General features: G+C 47.9%; 1 protein-coding gene across 1 annotated transcript in view; it reads right to left on the bottom strand.

Moving 5' to 3' along the window:
* Positions 1–10,828: 10,828 nt before the first annotated feature.
* The window catches only part of bcl10 (BCL10 immune signaling adaptor), a 37,378-nt gene continuing 31,694 nt past the window's right edge, over positions 10,829–16,512 (bottom strand). The window contains exon 3 of the mRNA XM_052013094.1: positions 10,829–13,005. Coding sequence (XP_051869054.1) covers positions 12,635–13,005 — 371 coding nt within the window. The 3' untranslated portion in view covers positions 10,829–12,634. The remainder of the gene's footprint in view (positions 13,006–16,512) is intronic.

Raw genomic sequence — 16,512 nt, 5'->3', positions numbered from 1 at the left:
GCGAGGGGGCAGCTTGTGCTCCTCCTGACACTCCGGGCTTCGCTGTGTCCACCCTGTGCCACCCCCTGCCCGAGCTGCCCCAGTTCCACCCCTGGACCCACCAGGCTCCCCATCGCCAACCGCATCACCCCTCAGCTCTGCTTCGCCATGAGGTGTCCGTGTCCTCACCGTCACCTCTCCCAACGCTGTGACCCGCTCCCTACGTTCACGCAGTGTCTCCTGGGCTCATCGGCCACGACCGACACGGTTTGATAGTTGGAGAGGCCTCTGGAGACACGCACAATGCCAGTCTTGGTCGAAGCTGTGCAGGGAATCAGACTCAACAAACGACTTGCATTCATAAAGCTTCTTGAGCATAGTACTAGGTGCCAAGATGCGTAAACAAAACCTAGTGCCACACAGTGGCTCAGCGGGCAGAATCACTGCCTCACGGCTCCAGAGACCCGGGTTCGATCCCGACCTCCGGCGCTGTCTGTGTGGAGTTTGCACGTTCTCCCTGTGACCGCGTGGGTTTCCCCCGGGTGCTCCCGTTTCCTCCCACATCCCAACGACGTGCGGGTCGGTGGGTTAATTGGCTGCTGTGAATTGCCCCCAGTGTGTGGGTGAGGGGTAGAATCTGGGGGGAGTTGGTGGGAATGTGGGAAGCAGAGTATAAGATTAGTAATACTGGGTGCTCGATGGTCAGCATGGACTCGGTGGGCTGAAGGGCCTGTCTCTGTGATTCCATCACTCAGAAGGAGATTTTGGAGTGAGTGCCCAAATGCATGGGGGGAGAAGTGGGCTTTAAAGAATATGTTGGAAAGAAAACTAAAACCAGAGAGGTTTAAGGAGGATCTCCAGATGTTGGCAATAAAGGTACCATTAAGCTGGAAAGAGTGCAGAGGAGGAACAAAGGACTGCAGATGCTGGAGTCTGGATGAAAAACACGATGATGCTGGAGGAACTCAGCAGGCCAGGCAGCATCCGTGGAGAAAAGCAGGCAGTCAACGTTTCGGGTCAGGACCCTTCTTCGGGACTGAGGATAGGAAAAGGGGAAGCCTAGTATATAGGAGGGAAAAGCAGAGCAGTGATAGGTGGACAGAAGAGGGGAGGTGGGGTGGGCACAAGGTGGCGATAGGTAGATGCAGGTAAGAGATAGTGATGGGCAGGTGCGGGGGAGGAGGGGAGAGCAGATCCACCGGGGGATGGGTCAAAGGAGCAAAAAGGGTGGGTAGAAAAAAGAGAGAGAGGCTGGGAAAGGGAAGAAGCATGGTGGGGGGTGGGTGCGGGGGTGTTGTGGGGATTACCTAAAGTGGGAGAATTCAATGCCGTTAGGCTGCAAGGTTCCAAGACGGAAAATGAGGCGCTGTTCGTCCAGTTTGCACTTGGAATTCTCCTGGCAGTGGAGGAGGCCGAGGACTGACATGTCAGTGATAGCGTGGGAGGGGGAGTTGAAGTGACCGGCAACGGGGAGATGTAGATGAGATTTATGAGGATGTTGCTGGGACTCAAGGGACTTTTTTCCAAGGTCACTTCACCCCCAACGTAAATAGCAAGCCCTGAACCTGTCTGCAGAAAACCCCGTCACAAATCTCCCCTCTCCCCCAGTGGTGTTCAAACTAGGAAGGTGTGGTGACAGAACAAGATGACGTGTTCAGTTCTGGTCACCCTGCTACAGGAAAGATACCGTTAAACTGGAAAGAGTGCAGAGGAGATTTACAAGGATGTTGCTGGGACTTGAGGGACAGTTATGGAGAGAGGTTGAGCAGGTTAGGACTTTTTTCATTGAAGCGTAGGAGAATGAGGGGTGACCTTATAGAGGTGTACAAAATCATGAGGGGCATCGATAGGGTGAATGCACTCAGTCTTTTTCCCAGGGCTGGGGAACCAAGAACTAGAGGGCATAGGTTTAAGGTGAGAGGGGAGAAATTTAATAGGAACCTGAGGAGCAACTTTTTCCACCTGTGGTCAGTGGTCAGTACATGGAACGAGCTGCCAGAGGGAGTGGGTCAGGCAGGTACATTAACAACATTTAAAAGGCACTTGGATAGGAAAGGTTTAGCGGGATATGGGCCAAACCTGGGAAAAAGGGACTGGATTAGATGGGAATCTTGGTCAGCATGGACCAGTTGGGCCGAAGGGCCTGTTTCCATGCTGTGTGACTGTATGATTCTTTAACAAGATGGTTGTACGTACAACTGTCAATGTCAGGACAATTAAAATCAGGATTGTCTCAGTGTCCAGGAGTGAACGTGGGGGTTGTAGGAGAAAGGAAGGGGTCGTAAAAACAAGGACAAAAATTTAAAACCTTAATCAGCAGACAAAGCAGTATAAGGCTTTTTCCAAAAGTACAAGTAAAAGATTGCTGCTCCACAAACTTCAGAAACCGGATGGGAAATTTATTGACAGTATCCTCCCAACAAGAGCAGAAGCAGATAACTGTGGAGAATGCCCGGAGAGCAATGAATGAGGAACTATAAAACTTAAGAGTTAGTGAAAAGAGATGTTTATTTCAACAATCAAAGCCTATCACCCCTGACCGCACACATTTACTGTGTACAGTGCAGATAATTGTTAATCAGTACATTACACATAACTGGTACAAGTCAAACACAGAACTCGGTAGTGATTGATACAAGTGAATAAATTCCCACAGTCATTGTTAACCTGCGTTAACTCTGAACCACATAATCAATTACTCATGCTACGGACCAACTAGAAATTCTTAGACACATTACATCAATTTTTAGTAGTTAAAGTACTGTTTCAGTGACTCTACAAAGTATGCAAGATCTAAAACTGCGTCTTCATTACAGAACCAATTGTTTACAAAATGATGGCTCCCAGCTCTTTCCCTTCAAATCGGGCTTTGATGATGGTTAAATATTCGGTCAGGAGAACTGGGAGTAGTGCAAACTCCTGCAGGATCATCACAGGCTATTCCAGAGGTACAAATGTGGACCCATGTAATCGATACCTTCACTGCAGGAGCAGGTGACCAGGATCAAAACCTGTTGTTTCACAAATATCAGGCATGAAATTATGCTATTTCCTGAATTCAAGTGTTTATTTAAATGACAATAAATTCAGCCAGAGGCCATCGATCTGTTTGAAGTACGTCATAGCGGTTAAGCATTAAAAGAATTTTACTTTAGTAGGTCAAAATACAAATAGACACTTGACTAACCCTTCCTGCTGGGAAAATGATGTTACAACTCGCCCCCACCCTGGTGATGAGCCAAATATGGTAAAGCTCCAATAATCTGCCATCCAACGGTACCATCCAATGGTTTGGCAACTGGCTCACTAGGTAAAGTTTACTGTGCTGTCTTTAAACTCATTGGGGCCCCTCTTCCCACCCTCTGACCAGGACCCCAGTTCCCACATTCCGATCCCACTCACTGGGACCCGTATCCCTCACTCCTGGGTTCCTGCACATCCTTTAAACTCACTGTGGCTACATTCCCGCTCTCTTTAGGCTCACTGGGGCCCTGTTTGATGTGCTCCCTTGAAACCTACCAGGTTCACTGGAAAATTTATTACACTACAATATATGAAAGTGCATACCACCAGGATCAAGGACGGCTTCTATCCCATTTTTATAAGACTGTTGAACGGTCCCCTAGTACAATAAGATGGACTCTTGACCTCACAATCTACCTTATTATGGCCTTGCACCCTATTGTCTGCCTGCACTGCACTTTCTCTGTGACTGTGACACTTTATTCTGCATTCTGTTATTGTTTTACCCTGTACTACCTCACTGCACTGTGTAATGATTGGATCTGTATGGATGGTATGCAAAACAAAGTTTTTCACTGTACCTCAATACGTGACAATAATAAACCAATTCCAATTCCAATATATCATCTAGAAAAAAGTGAATTAAAAGTGTGTTAGAGCATTAATCGGAATAACATCTAATAGTCTGGAAGTGTGGCAGAAGGATCAGAGTTTACGGTTTCATAAAGGTTTGAGAGTTGGGGAATGGGGAGTTATCCATGGGGACACAGTAACTGACCCCCAAATTCCTCTCCCAGCATCCACCAATCCATTTGGATTATTCCATCCCTAACTCTGGCACGTGGACACAAGAAATAGGAGCAGCAGTAGGCCAACCGTCCCCTCAAACCTGTCCCGTCATTCCATGACCTGATCTTGGCCCAGCTCCACCTTCCTTGCCTGGTTCCCCAGAAACCCCAACTCCCTGAGAGACCGAATGTCTGCCTGTCTTGGCCTATTCAACAGTTGTGTCTCTACAGGTCTTCAGGGTGGAGACTTCCCATGACTGGTGGTCACGCTGAGCTCCCTGTAACACTCTCCAAGCTGGGGCTTCTGAAGGTTCCCCAAGGAACAGGAACCCAACCCCTGCTCATGTTCTGACTGACCAAACCTCAGGAGATCTCTGCAAAATTCCCATGTTTATCCAGAACACAGAAGGAGGCCATTCAACCCATTGAGTCTATACCAGCAATTCCATCCTCCCACTAGTTTTCCCTGTAACCCATTCTTCCCCACATCCCCACCAATTATACCCCACACACTTGGGGCTATTCTACTTTGGCCAGTTACAACCCGCACGTCGTTGGGATGTGGGAGGAAACCGGAGCACCCGGGGGAAACCCACGCAGTCACAGGGAGAACGTGCAAACTCCACAGAGACAGCGCCAGAGGTCGGGATCAAACCCGCGTCTCTGGAGCTGTGAGGCAGCGGTTGTACCTGCTGTGTCACTGAAGTTAGTTTCTCTGTCACCAAGAACTGCTGGAAACACTCAGCAGGTCAGGCAGCAGCTGCGGAGAGATAAACAGTTAATGTTTTGGACGGTAGATACTTCATCAGAACAGGGGAGGAGAGAAAAGTAAGTTAGATTTGTTGCAGAGAAAGTTGGGAGAGGGATGGAGAGGAGAAAGGGGTGTCTGCGATAGGATGAGGCCAGGTGTGCTGTGGAAAACAGCGGTTGCTGGGTTAATGGCAGTAGTTGGAGAATAATGAAGGAGCAAGAGCTGGGAGGTGTAGGGGAGTCCGGTTGCCTGACACTTTAACCCCCACCTCTGACCTCTGGCTGTGACCTCCCGCACTGCTACAATGCAACAAACCCTCACCTTCCCTCTGGGCACGTTGCAGCCTGCAGGACACGGTATTGAATTCTCCAACTTTGGGTAACTCGCTCTTTTGTTCTGTTTGGATCAGGACCATCAGCCAGCATTTCCCAACATCTTACACACCTTTGTCTGTGTTACCACTCTGACACCATTAACCCATTGACCACTACTTATCCCCATTGCAACCCTGGCCTCACTTCATGACAGAGAGTCCCTTTACATAGAACATAGAACAGTACGGCACAAGAACAGGCCCTTCAGCCCACCATGTCTGTGCTGACCATGATGCCAATCAAACCAACACTACCTCCTTTTTGCACTATTTATTGTAATTTATAGATTTTTACATCTTTGCACTGCACTGCTGCCACAAAACAATAAATTTCATGTCAGATGTCAGTGATAATAAACCTGATTCTGGTTCAAGTGTCTGTCTAAATGCCTCTTAAACGTTGCTATCATATCTGCCTCCACCACCTCCCCTGGCAGCCCGTTCCAGGCACCCACCACTCTGTGTAAAAAACTTGCCCTGTAAATCTCCTTTGAACTTTCCCCCTCTCACCTTAAAGCTCTGCCCTCCAGTATTTGATATTTCCACCCTGGGAAAAAGGCTCTGACTGTCTACCCTGTCTCTGCCTCTCATCATTTCATGAACTTCTCCCGGGTGGCATCCACCCCATTTTTTCTCTCCATCTCTCTCCCACTAACTTGTATTCTCTCCTTCTCAGTTCTGACGAAGGATCTTTGACCTGAGATGTTAACTGTTCCTCTCTCCACAGACGCTGCTTGACCTGCTGAGTGTTCCCAACATTTATTTTACTTCAGATTTCCAGTGTCTGCAGTTGTTTTGATATTTCATTTCTAGATCGTTGGCCTCTCTACTATTGGGGAGGCCTGAATAAAGTACACCCTAATGAGCTGCCAGAGGAAGTGGGTGAGGCAGGTACATTAACAACATTAAAAAGGCACTTGGACAGGTCCATGGATGGGAAAGGTTTAGAGGGATATGGGCCAAATGCGGGTAAATGGGACTGGCTTAGATGGGCACCTTGGTCAGCATGGACTGGTTGGGCCGAAGGGCCTGTTTCCCTGCAGTATGACTCTGTGTCTCTAATAGTTCACAGCCAGAAACTACACCTACACTCAGGCAACGTTCAACGTGTCTGCAGGAACATGAACAAACACATTCCTCAAACTACACGTCATGTTCAGATAAGGATTTTTGAGAAAATATTTGACTCATGCAGTAAAATGGTAACACCACAAAATAAATGTTTATATTCCTAAATGTTATAACCTCACAAATTACAGTGTAATTTTGTTTTAAACACAACGCAGGTTTGACAATATTCCATTCTTGGAAAATCTGCCTTCAGTCAACACGTTTGGACCAAGGTCCCATCCTACTGTTTGAGATCGCCAACGGCACTGTTTGCTCAAGAGCAGGGGTTTTCCCACAATACTGAATAACAATGCAGCAAAACCAAGCAATGGTTATTCACACCACCCCCTCCTATGTGCTGGGTAGCTACAGCAACCATCCCAAATGCTGGAGCACTCTGTACAGTTGTGGTAAACATACTGGATCGGTGTAGAGAGGCTGCAGAGATTTATCAGGACGTTCCCATCTCTGGAAAAGGGTGGCCTTGCACTTTATTGTCTACCTGCACTGCACTTTACAGCTGTAACACTATGTCCTGCATTCGTTTTTTCCTTTTGTACTACCTCGATGTACTTGTGTATGGAATGATCTGTCTGGAAGGCAAACAAAAAGCTTTTCTCTGTATCTCGGTTCATGTGACAATAGTAAACCAATAAACGTGACCAAGATTGGACTGAGCTGTTGAAGTTATGAGAGACCCTGACAGAGAGAACAGAGAGGACCCTCTTCCCCTTGTCACAGGGACCAGAGGACATGATTTAATGTAATGGATGCAAGGATTAGAAGGGAGTTGAGAAATCAATTCACCAAGAAGGGATGGGGAGTGTAGACCGAGACCCCCCACCACATCAATACAACACTACAGACTACCCCTAGAGCTTGTAAATAATGTTCCCTTGCCTGCTGTGTTGAACAGCTTCCTTCAATGCTGTAAATTTTCATGATTCTTTCAATTTGTTCCATAGGGAGCATTTGGACACCTTTAAAAAAATGCCTAATCAAAGTCCTTTTTATGAAAAGAAAGGAACAAAGACCTGCTGCATTAAAAGCCTTCTAGCTTTGCCAAAAGTAATCTTTGTAAATAAAATTCCTCTCAGCCAACTTTCTTTCTTTAACATGAATCTAAAAGGAAGGGTAGGAAGGGCCTGTTTCTGTGACGTACGACTCCTCAGGTGTTCTCTGCCTCAGACACACATCTGTCAACATTAACATCACTGCTAACTCTTAGATTTAATTTCTCCTCATATCTTGACAGAGAAGGAAGTCATTTGGCCTTTCAAGTCTATGCTAGTTCAGAGCAATCCCGTCATAGAGTCACACAGCACGAAAACAGGCCCTTCGGCCCAACTCGTCCATGCCGACCAAGATGTCCATCTCATTTCCCTGTAGGTGTTCATTCATATGTGACCACTGACACCCCCTTCTATTCACCCACCACCCACCTACACCAGGTAGTCAGTTAACCTACCAGTCTGTCTTTGGGATGTGGGAGGAAATTGGAGCACCCGGGGGAAACCCACGCGGTCACAGGGAGAATGTGCAAACTCCACGCAGACGGCACCGGAGGTCAGGATCGAACCCGGGTCTCTGGAGCTGTGAGACTTGCTGTACCACTGTCTCACCCCAGTGTGGTTTAACTGGCACAATATTGATTGCCAAGAGTTATCGCTGAAACTCTCCAAGAATTTTAATTACTCTTTAATCCCTTAATTCCCTTGAGATTCAGAAACACCCTGTTAACAGGTGTCTAAGTTAATCAAGTCCATTTTCATCAATAAAAATTAAGGCCGAACACCTTTGAACCACATGACAATTTTCGCTGATAATCTTACAATTTAAGAAAAATTATTTGCTCCTCTGGTGTCAAAAGAACCAGAGGAAAATCTGGATTGCACAACACAGAAAAAAAGTATCAGTGACTAGAACGAGCTCCCTTTCATTATATCTAGTAATAAGAGTTCCAGTACCTAAAGCCAACCGTTCCCTTCACAGACCCTGACTGTGTGTGTGGTTCCAACACTTCTCTTTTGATTTCAGTATTTAAACCTTTGCAATTTATTTTTTCTATCCAACTATAACGAGAAGCAACTTAAAGCAACATAACATCTTGTGGAATGACACCTTCCACCAACATTCCCTTTATACACAAAAGTTGAACAGCCTTCACTGACAAAAACGTCACTAACTGGCCTTAACAGTCAAGCTTAAGTAGCGAGTATTTTTCCTACCAAGTGTTTCTTGTAACTGCAGCAGTCGACAAAATGGAATGATTTGTATTTCAATCCTCACTGAATTAATAAACCCACAATTAAACTGTAACACCCTTGTGGTTTTTTAAAAAAACATTTAAGTGTTGCCATCTCAATCGCAGCCGCCAGTGATGGAGTAACTATATCTGGAGGATGAGCAGAACTGGTAGAGGATAGAGACGTCCGTTAACAGCTCAGGGTGGGCGGAGATTGCGAATAGAAAGAGCGATTTGAAAATAAAGTTTTAAAATCAAGGTACCAGGTCATAAAAAGGGGAGATGAGCGAGTGGGATTTGGCGTGTATTCAGACGTGGGGCAGAAGAATACTGAATGAACGGTTCGGGGAGGCTGGCTGGGCGAGTCAAGAATTGAGGCAGCAAAGAGCTGGGTGGGGGTTTCAGCGGCAGAGGCAAGGAGACAGTCGGGCAGCATTACAGAGCCGAGGATAGGCAGCACTGGCAGAGAAACAAGGAAATCTTCTGTCAACATTTACAAAATGTAATTCTTCCCAATCCTTCCCCAAGTAGGAAATGGTCTGATCTTCATTAAGGTTCAGCAGAATGAAAGTGGACGTCATCGAAAGTTGTAAAGTCCTGGCTCAATACAGGGAGCAGTGACAGGGAACCTGGGACCTGGGTCAGAGCCTCAGGATATGGGGGAGGCCAGGTAGGACTGAGATATGGAGATGTTCCTTCACCCAAAGAGTGGTCAACCGGCAGAACTCTCCGCCACAGAAAGCAGCCAAGACCAAATCATTAGATGTATCCAAGGAGCAGTTAGGGTTGGGACTGAAGGCTGAAGAGGTGAATAGATGAGGAGAAAGCAGGAACAGGGGTCAGCTGTGTTCATACAGAATGGTGGGACAGTCTAGAAAGGCCAAATGGCCTACTTCTGCTCCTATTTACTGTGTTTTCATTGACATCACATGCCGTCGACAAACCAATCTAAAGTAGAGAGAAACCTTTGTCAACAGATCTTGAAAATTAATTTGACTGTCACAAAACTCTTAGAACATAGAACATAGAACAGTACAGCACAGAACAGGCCCTTCGGCCCACAACGTTGTGCCGACATAGCTAATCCCTCCTACCTACAGAAGGCCCATATCCCTCCATTTTCCTCTCATTCATGTGCCCATCCAAGCCCCTCTTAAAAGCCCCCAATGAATTTGCCTCCACCACCCTATCAGGCAATGCATTCCAGGCATCCACCACTCTGTCAGTAATAAACGTACCCCTCACGTCTGTTCTGAAGCTACCCCCTCTCACCTTAAATGCGTGCCCTCTGGTATTGGATCGCTCAATAATGGGAAAAAGATATTGCTCGTCTACCCTATCTATGCCCCTCATAATTTTATACATACTTTTAAACTCTTGTTTAAAATGTGCTCATTTGATCAGCAATAAAGGTCAACTGTTTTTGGGTCAATCTCGCAACCAAGCCCCACACTTTTTATATTTCTTTTGAGGGAAAACAGTCTTTAAAATGAAACCTGCAAGGTGTACAACAGTGAGCACACAGCAAAGCACTTTGGTTTACGTTAAGGCTTCGAAAGACGCTATGGAAATGAAAGTCTTTATGTTGTAGAAGTTCCCCGATAACAGGGCTGGTGAACAATACCAAACTTTCCCTGACACTGTTACAAGCAAAGACTCTCCAGAAGGACCTTGCATTCCATTTGGCAAAGTTTCATGAAGACGAATATCATCATGGCAACAAAACAAAGTTTTTCACTGTCCCTCAGTACACGTGACAATCAGAAACCAACCACCAATCTTTAGCTTTTGAACCAAAGCACTCAAGCAATGATTTTTAGACCCACTCTGAGAGGGAATGGCTTCAAGGAAATGTTTCAAATATGTTAGCCTACAACCCAGAGCTTAAGCACAAACCAGCCTGTTTGTACACCTTGTGCACCATGCCTGGAGATACAGTCTCATCACCAATTGAAAATACTCTGTGATGTTTCCTTTTTGCAGCGATGACTATATTCCATCTGCGGAGTGTTTCAGGACAAGACTCCCTTCTTTTGCTCCCAGTACGTTTATTAGGACCAACATTTGTTAAGATTCTCACATGCAATATCCAGTCTGCTGTTTGTGTTCAGAAGAGCTGATCTTATTGAAACGTGAAGGATTCTAAGGGGACTGACAGGGTAGGTTTTGAAGTGTTTCCACCAGTGGGAGAGTCTGGAACGAGGGGACACAGTTACAGGATCAGGGGGCGGACATTTAAAACTGAGGTGTGTAAGGACTTCTTCTCACAGAGGGAGGTGACTCTGTGGGATTCTCTGCCCCAGAGGGTGTGGAGACTGGATCACTGGGGGGGGGGGGGGGGGGGAGTTCAAAAAGGAGGGAGATAAATGTTTGGAAGATCAGGGAATAGAGGGCGATGGGGAACTGGCACAAAAGGGGAGATGAGGCCTGAGGCAGGTCAGCCATGGTCACATGGAATGGTGGGGCAGGATTGAAGGGCCGAGTGGCCTCCTCCTGCTCCCGTTTCCTTGTGTTCTTCCCTTCATGGAGGATCAAGTGAGGGGACGAGAGAGTTTGTGTCAAGTGTTCTGGAGGTGTGTGTGTGGGGGAATTCGGTGTTGGGTGAGTGTGTACACAGCCCACCAGGAGAACACAGCTTATCAGCAGGAGAGTGACTCAAGGCAGATGGTGGTGTGTTGGACACATCCTAGATCTGGAAAGGTGATTTAGAAAACCTTGCAGAGATCTAATCACAGTGAATCACCCTGAAATCCTGGCCCAACCTCAGACAGGTCTAGACAAGTTACACTGTCGCTTCATGCCAGGCATCATGTACATTTTTTCAAAGTGGGTAGGTCAACAGTGGATATAAAGGAGAGAAATCTCTTAAAGCTATGGCAGTAAGTTGGATCACAGGAAGGTTTTAAGTAAAGTGAAAGACATATCTCCACAACCATTTGGAATTTCCAGACACACAAGAAACTGCAGACACTGGAATCTGGGGCAAGACGCAATCTGCTGGAGGAACTCAGTGGGTCGGGCAGCATCTGTGGGGGGAGAGGAAATGTTGATGTTTGGGGTCGAGACCCTGCATCAGAACCTTGAACCATGACCCCACGGACGGACACCAGGCGACCATCTCCCGCACTGTCACAGATCTCATCACGTCACAGCCTCCAACCCGGCACTTCCCGCTTCCCTCTCCAACCCAAGCTCAGTCCTGACGCAGGGCTTTGACCCAAAATGTCACTAATTCCCTTCTCCTCCCACAGATGCTGCTCGACCCGCTGAGTTCCTCCAGCAGGTTGATTGTTGCCTTTGGAATTCCCATTTGTTAAACACAAGGGTGGAGTTCAAACCCATCAGCTCAGCCAGCGGGGAGGACCTCGTTCACAGAGAAACGCCACCAGGTGCAGGTTCCCCTCCGAGTCACAAACCGTCCCAACGTGGGAGTATATCGCCGTTCCTTCATCGCCACTGGGTCTAAGTCCTGGAACTCCCTCCCCAACAGCACCTTCACCAGAAGGACTGCAGTAGTTCAAGAAGGCGGCTCACCCCCACCTTCTCAGTGGTAGTTAGTCACAGGTTTGGGAGGTGCTGTCGGAGTAGCCTGGGTGAGTAACTGCAGTGCGTTGTGTAGACGGTGCTCACTGCAGACACTGTGCGTCGATGGTGGAGGTGGTGAATGTTCAGGCCGGTGCTAATCAGCTGGGCTGCTTTGTCCTGGATAGTATTGAGTTTCTTTAGTTGTTGGTGCTACACTGATCTAGGGAGCTGGGGAACATTCCATCACACCCTGAAGCCTTGTAGACATGGGAAAGACCTTGTGGTGATGAGACACCATGTACACATATCCTGCTCTTGAAACCCCAAAAGCCAGGGAACTTTGCTTCAGAGCAGTGTCGAGCTGACCTTCCCAGTAAGGACGTGTGCAGGCAGCCCTAACTGCAGTCGTTGGCCCACAGTACAACTGATCCCAAAGTAGAAGAAAGAAATTAAGCAACATCACAAAACAAATCAGTTCTGAACCAGAGTACAACGAAGACATAGATAATACCGTAAGAGTTAGAATGATGCCATCTCACCCTTCCATATCCGTATACTTCCAACACAAAATCTACAGCAGAGTTTTGGAAGATCTCTGCCTTGGTTGCGGCAGTGACAGGTCATGGAGAGCGGGACCTCAGGGGCAAAAATTCAGAGTCACTGGGATTGCTACAGGTCCCCGCGGATTCAGTCTGGAGTTCGGGAGGAAGAGGGGGAGCTCCGGGTTCCCCTGGTCTGGGCAGAGTTAATGTCGTGGCCATGGTCTCCATGTTGCTCATCATTGCTGCCTTCTCCAGTGACAAGGTGGACTGGAGATCCAAAGGAGAGAGAATGGACGAGGCTGACGGCTCAGGGCTGAACTCTCCCTCCGGGTGAAACAGGATATTTGCTTCCATCCCCTTCGAACTGTTGGAGTCTGTCGAGGAGAACCTGGAGAGGTTGTTTGTTTTAGACGTGTCTTCTACTGCCTCACAGCTACTCGAAAAGACTCCTGCATCAGGAAGGGAATAAAAGCGGAGGACCAATGAACACCAGGCACAGGATTAGAACATTTGCAGACGGCACAAAAGTTGGTGGGGTTGTGGATAGTGAGGGGGGTTGTCCAAGGATTCAGCGGGATGTAGATCGGTTGGAAATATGGGCAGGGAAATGGTAGATGGAGTTTAATCTGGGCAAGTGTGAGGTGTTGCACTTTGGGAGGTCAAACGTAAGGCAAGATTATACAGTAAATGGCAGGACCCTTCAGAGCAATGATGTACAGAGGGGTCTTGGGGTGCAGGTTCATAGCTCCCTGAAAGTGACAACACAAGTAGAGAGGGTGCTAAAGAAGGCGTACGGCATGCTTGCATCCATCAGTCAGGCCAATGAGTATAAGAGTCAGGAAGTCACATTGCAGCTGTATACAACGTTGGTTAGACCATACTTGGAGTATTGCATGTAGTTCTGGTCGCCCCCATTACAGGAAGGATGTGGAGGCTTTGGAGAGGGTGCAGAAGAGGTTCACCAGGATGCTGCCTGGATTAGAGGGTGTGAGCTATAAGGAGAGGTTGGACAGACTTGGGTTGTTTTCTCTGGAGCATCGGAGGCTGAGGGGAGACCTTATCAAGGTTTATACAATTATGAGAGGCACAGGTAGTGGAGATAATCAGAGTCTTTTGCCCAGGGTGGAACTGTCAGATATGAGAGGGCATAGGTTTAAAGTGAGAGGGGGAAAGTTTAAAGGAGATTTATGAGTCAAGTTTTTTTACGGAGAGAGTGACGGGTGCCTGGAACAGGCTGCCGGGGAGGTGGAAGCAGGTTTAAGAGGCATTTAGACCGACGTATGAACAGGCAGGGAACGCAGGGGGCATGGATCACATGCTGGCAGATGGGCCTTGTTTAAATTGGCATCGTTCAGTACGGGCATCATGGGCCGAAGGGCCTGTTCCTGTGCTGTACTGTTCTAGGAGGCCATTTGGCCCATCACATCCATGCCAACTGCAGAGGGACATACAATGCAGGATTTGGCGTGGCTTACTGTAAAGGGCAGATAGGGAGACAGTAGGAAACCTGTCTCCAAAGGAGAGGTGACTAAAAGAAGCAGGCAGACATTCAGGCTAAGGGTGTAGAGTTGTAGAGTTATACAGCACAGAAACAGGCCTTGTTGGCCAAGGTGCCTCTCTGCATCTGCACCTTCCCATCGCCAGTCACTTCCACTCCCCCTCCCACACTATCACTGACATGTCAGTCCTCGGCCTCCTCCACTGCCAGGAGAATTCCAAGCGCAGACTGGAGGAACAGCACCTCATTTTCCTTCTTGGAACCTTGCAGCCTAACGGCATTGAATTCTCCCACTTTAGATAATCCCCACCCCCCTTCCCCACACTGACCCCCCCACCCCACCACCAGGCCTCTTCCCTTCTTCCCTTTCCCAGCCTCTCTCTTTTTTCTACCCCCTTTGTTTTCCCTCCCCCTCCTCACCTGTGACCCATCCCCCGGTGGACCTGCTCTCCCCTCCTCCCCGCACCTGCCCATCACTGTCTCTTACCTGCATCTACCTATCACCACCCTGTGCCCACCCCACCTCCCCTCTTCTGTCCACCTCTCACTGCTCTGCTTTTCCCTCCTATATATTGGGCTTCCCCTTTTCCTATCTTCAGTCCTGAAGAAGGGTCCTGACCCGAAACGTTGACCGCCTGCTTTTCTCCACGGATGCTGCCTGGCCTGCTGAGTTCCTCCAGCATCATCGTGTTTTTCATCGAGATTCCAGCATTTGCAGTGCTTTGTTTCTCCAGTGTTTCTGCCTCTCTACACTTGATCCCATTTGCCCACATTTGGCCCAAATCCCTCTAAACCTTTCCTATCCAGGTACCTGTCCAAATGTCTTGTAATTGTATCCGTCTCAACCCCCTCCTCTGGATCTCATTCCACACACCCACCACCCTCTGTGTGAAAAAGTTACCCCTTGAGTCCCCTTTAAATCTTTCCCCTCACCGTAAACCTGTGCCCTCAATTTTAGACTCCCCTACCCTGGGGAAAAGATGTGATCATCCACCTTATCTATGCCCCTCATGATTTTACAAACCTCTATAAGGTCACCTCTCAGCCTCCTTCGCTCCAGGGAAAACAGTCCCGGCCTGTCCAGTCTCTTCTGAAACTCAACCCCTCCGGTCCCGGCAAAATTCCTGTGAATCTTTTCTGCACCCTCTCGACACTAATCACATCCTTTCTATAGTGCGGTGACCAGATCTGCACACAATACTCCATCTGCGGCCTAACCAACGATTTGTACAGCTGTAACATGACATCCCAGCTCCTTTGCTCAATGCCCTGACTGATGAAGGCAAGCACACCAAAAGCCTTCCTCACCCCCCTGACTACCTGTACCTGCGTTTCAGGGAACTGTGTACCTGTACCCCAAGGTCTCACTGTTCAACAACACTCCCCAGGGCCCTGCCATTCACCATGTGTGCCCTGCCCTGGTTTAACTTCCCAAAACACATCACTTTGCACTTGCCTGAGTTAAACTCCATCTGCCATTCCTTGGCCCACTTTCCCAGTTGTTCTAGATCCTGTTGTAACCTTAGGCAACCTTCTTCACTGTCCACCAATTATACCAAAGGGTTTAGAAGGGATCGGAGGAAGATTTATTTACCCCAGAGGGGGTTTGGAATCGGGAACGCACTGCCTGAGGGGGTGGTGGAGGCAGAGACTCACAACACTTAAGAAGTATCTGGGCGAGAACTTGAATCATCAAGGCAGAGAAGGGTATGGAACAAGTACTGGTAAATGAGGAACAGTATAGATTGGTCAGCATGGACAAGCTGGGCTGAAGGGCCTGTTTCTGTGCTGTATGACTTTATCATCCAATGGGGGACAATCACAGCACAAGTAGATTTGCCTGCCTTAGCAACAATGAGCAGCAAGGGTAAGGCTGCACATTGCCAGGGGACTCAACAATCCCATCACAAGAGCGTGCTGCTCAATATGAAACACTGCAGCTCTTCCAGGATCTCAGCAGCAGGTGCCGGCCTTTATCAGTGGACTTTACTCATCCGACTGACTGTTGTTACGGACTCAGTGAAAGTCCCTTTAAGATAGAGAGTGTGTGTGTATTTGTGTGTGTGGGGCGTGCTTACGTCAATAGAAGATAAAGGACGTAATGACGTTGTTGAAGAGGTCAGAAGAAGAAGAAAGAAGGAGAGAGAGAGAGAGAAGGGAGAGAGACACCAGCCTGCTTGTTTTCTCTATCGATGGATGAGAAACAATAACTGTGTTTGCCACTGAAATCCATGTATGGAAGTTGGAAGTAATCCGGTGGAGTTCACTTTGTTGCTGACCTGTAGAAGGAAACAGGTATTTGTATGTGGACGACCACGGTTCGGATGCTTTTCGGGGTGAGGAAGTCACTACCGAGTAAACGCTGGAGTGTCGTTTGGGTTCCATTGTGGAACATTTGGATTTCGTATTTACTCTCTCTATGTTTCTCTACGTCTACGTCTTATCTTCAGACAACGGT

This window comes from Pristis pectinata, chromosome 3 (assembly GCF_009764475.1).
Source record: "Pristis pectinata isolate sPriPec2 chromosome 3, sPriPec2.1.pri, whole genome shotgun sequence".
NCBI classification, from domain to species: Eukaryota; Metazoa; Chordata; class Chondrichthyes; order Rhinopristiformes; family Pristidae; genus Pristis; species Pristis pectinata.
Note: the sequence above shows the minus strand (reverse complement) of the source record. Positions and strands in the feature narration are given on the sequence as shown.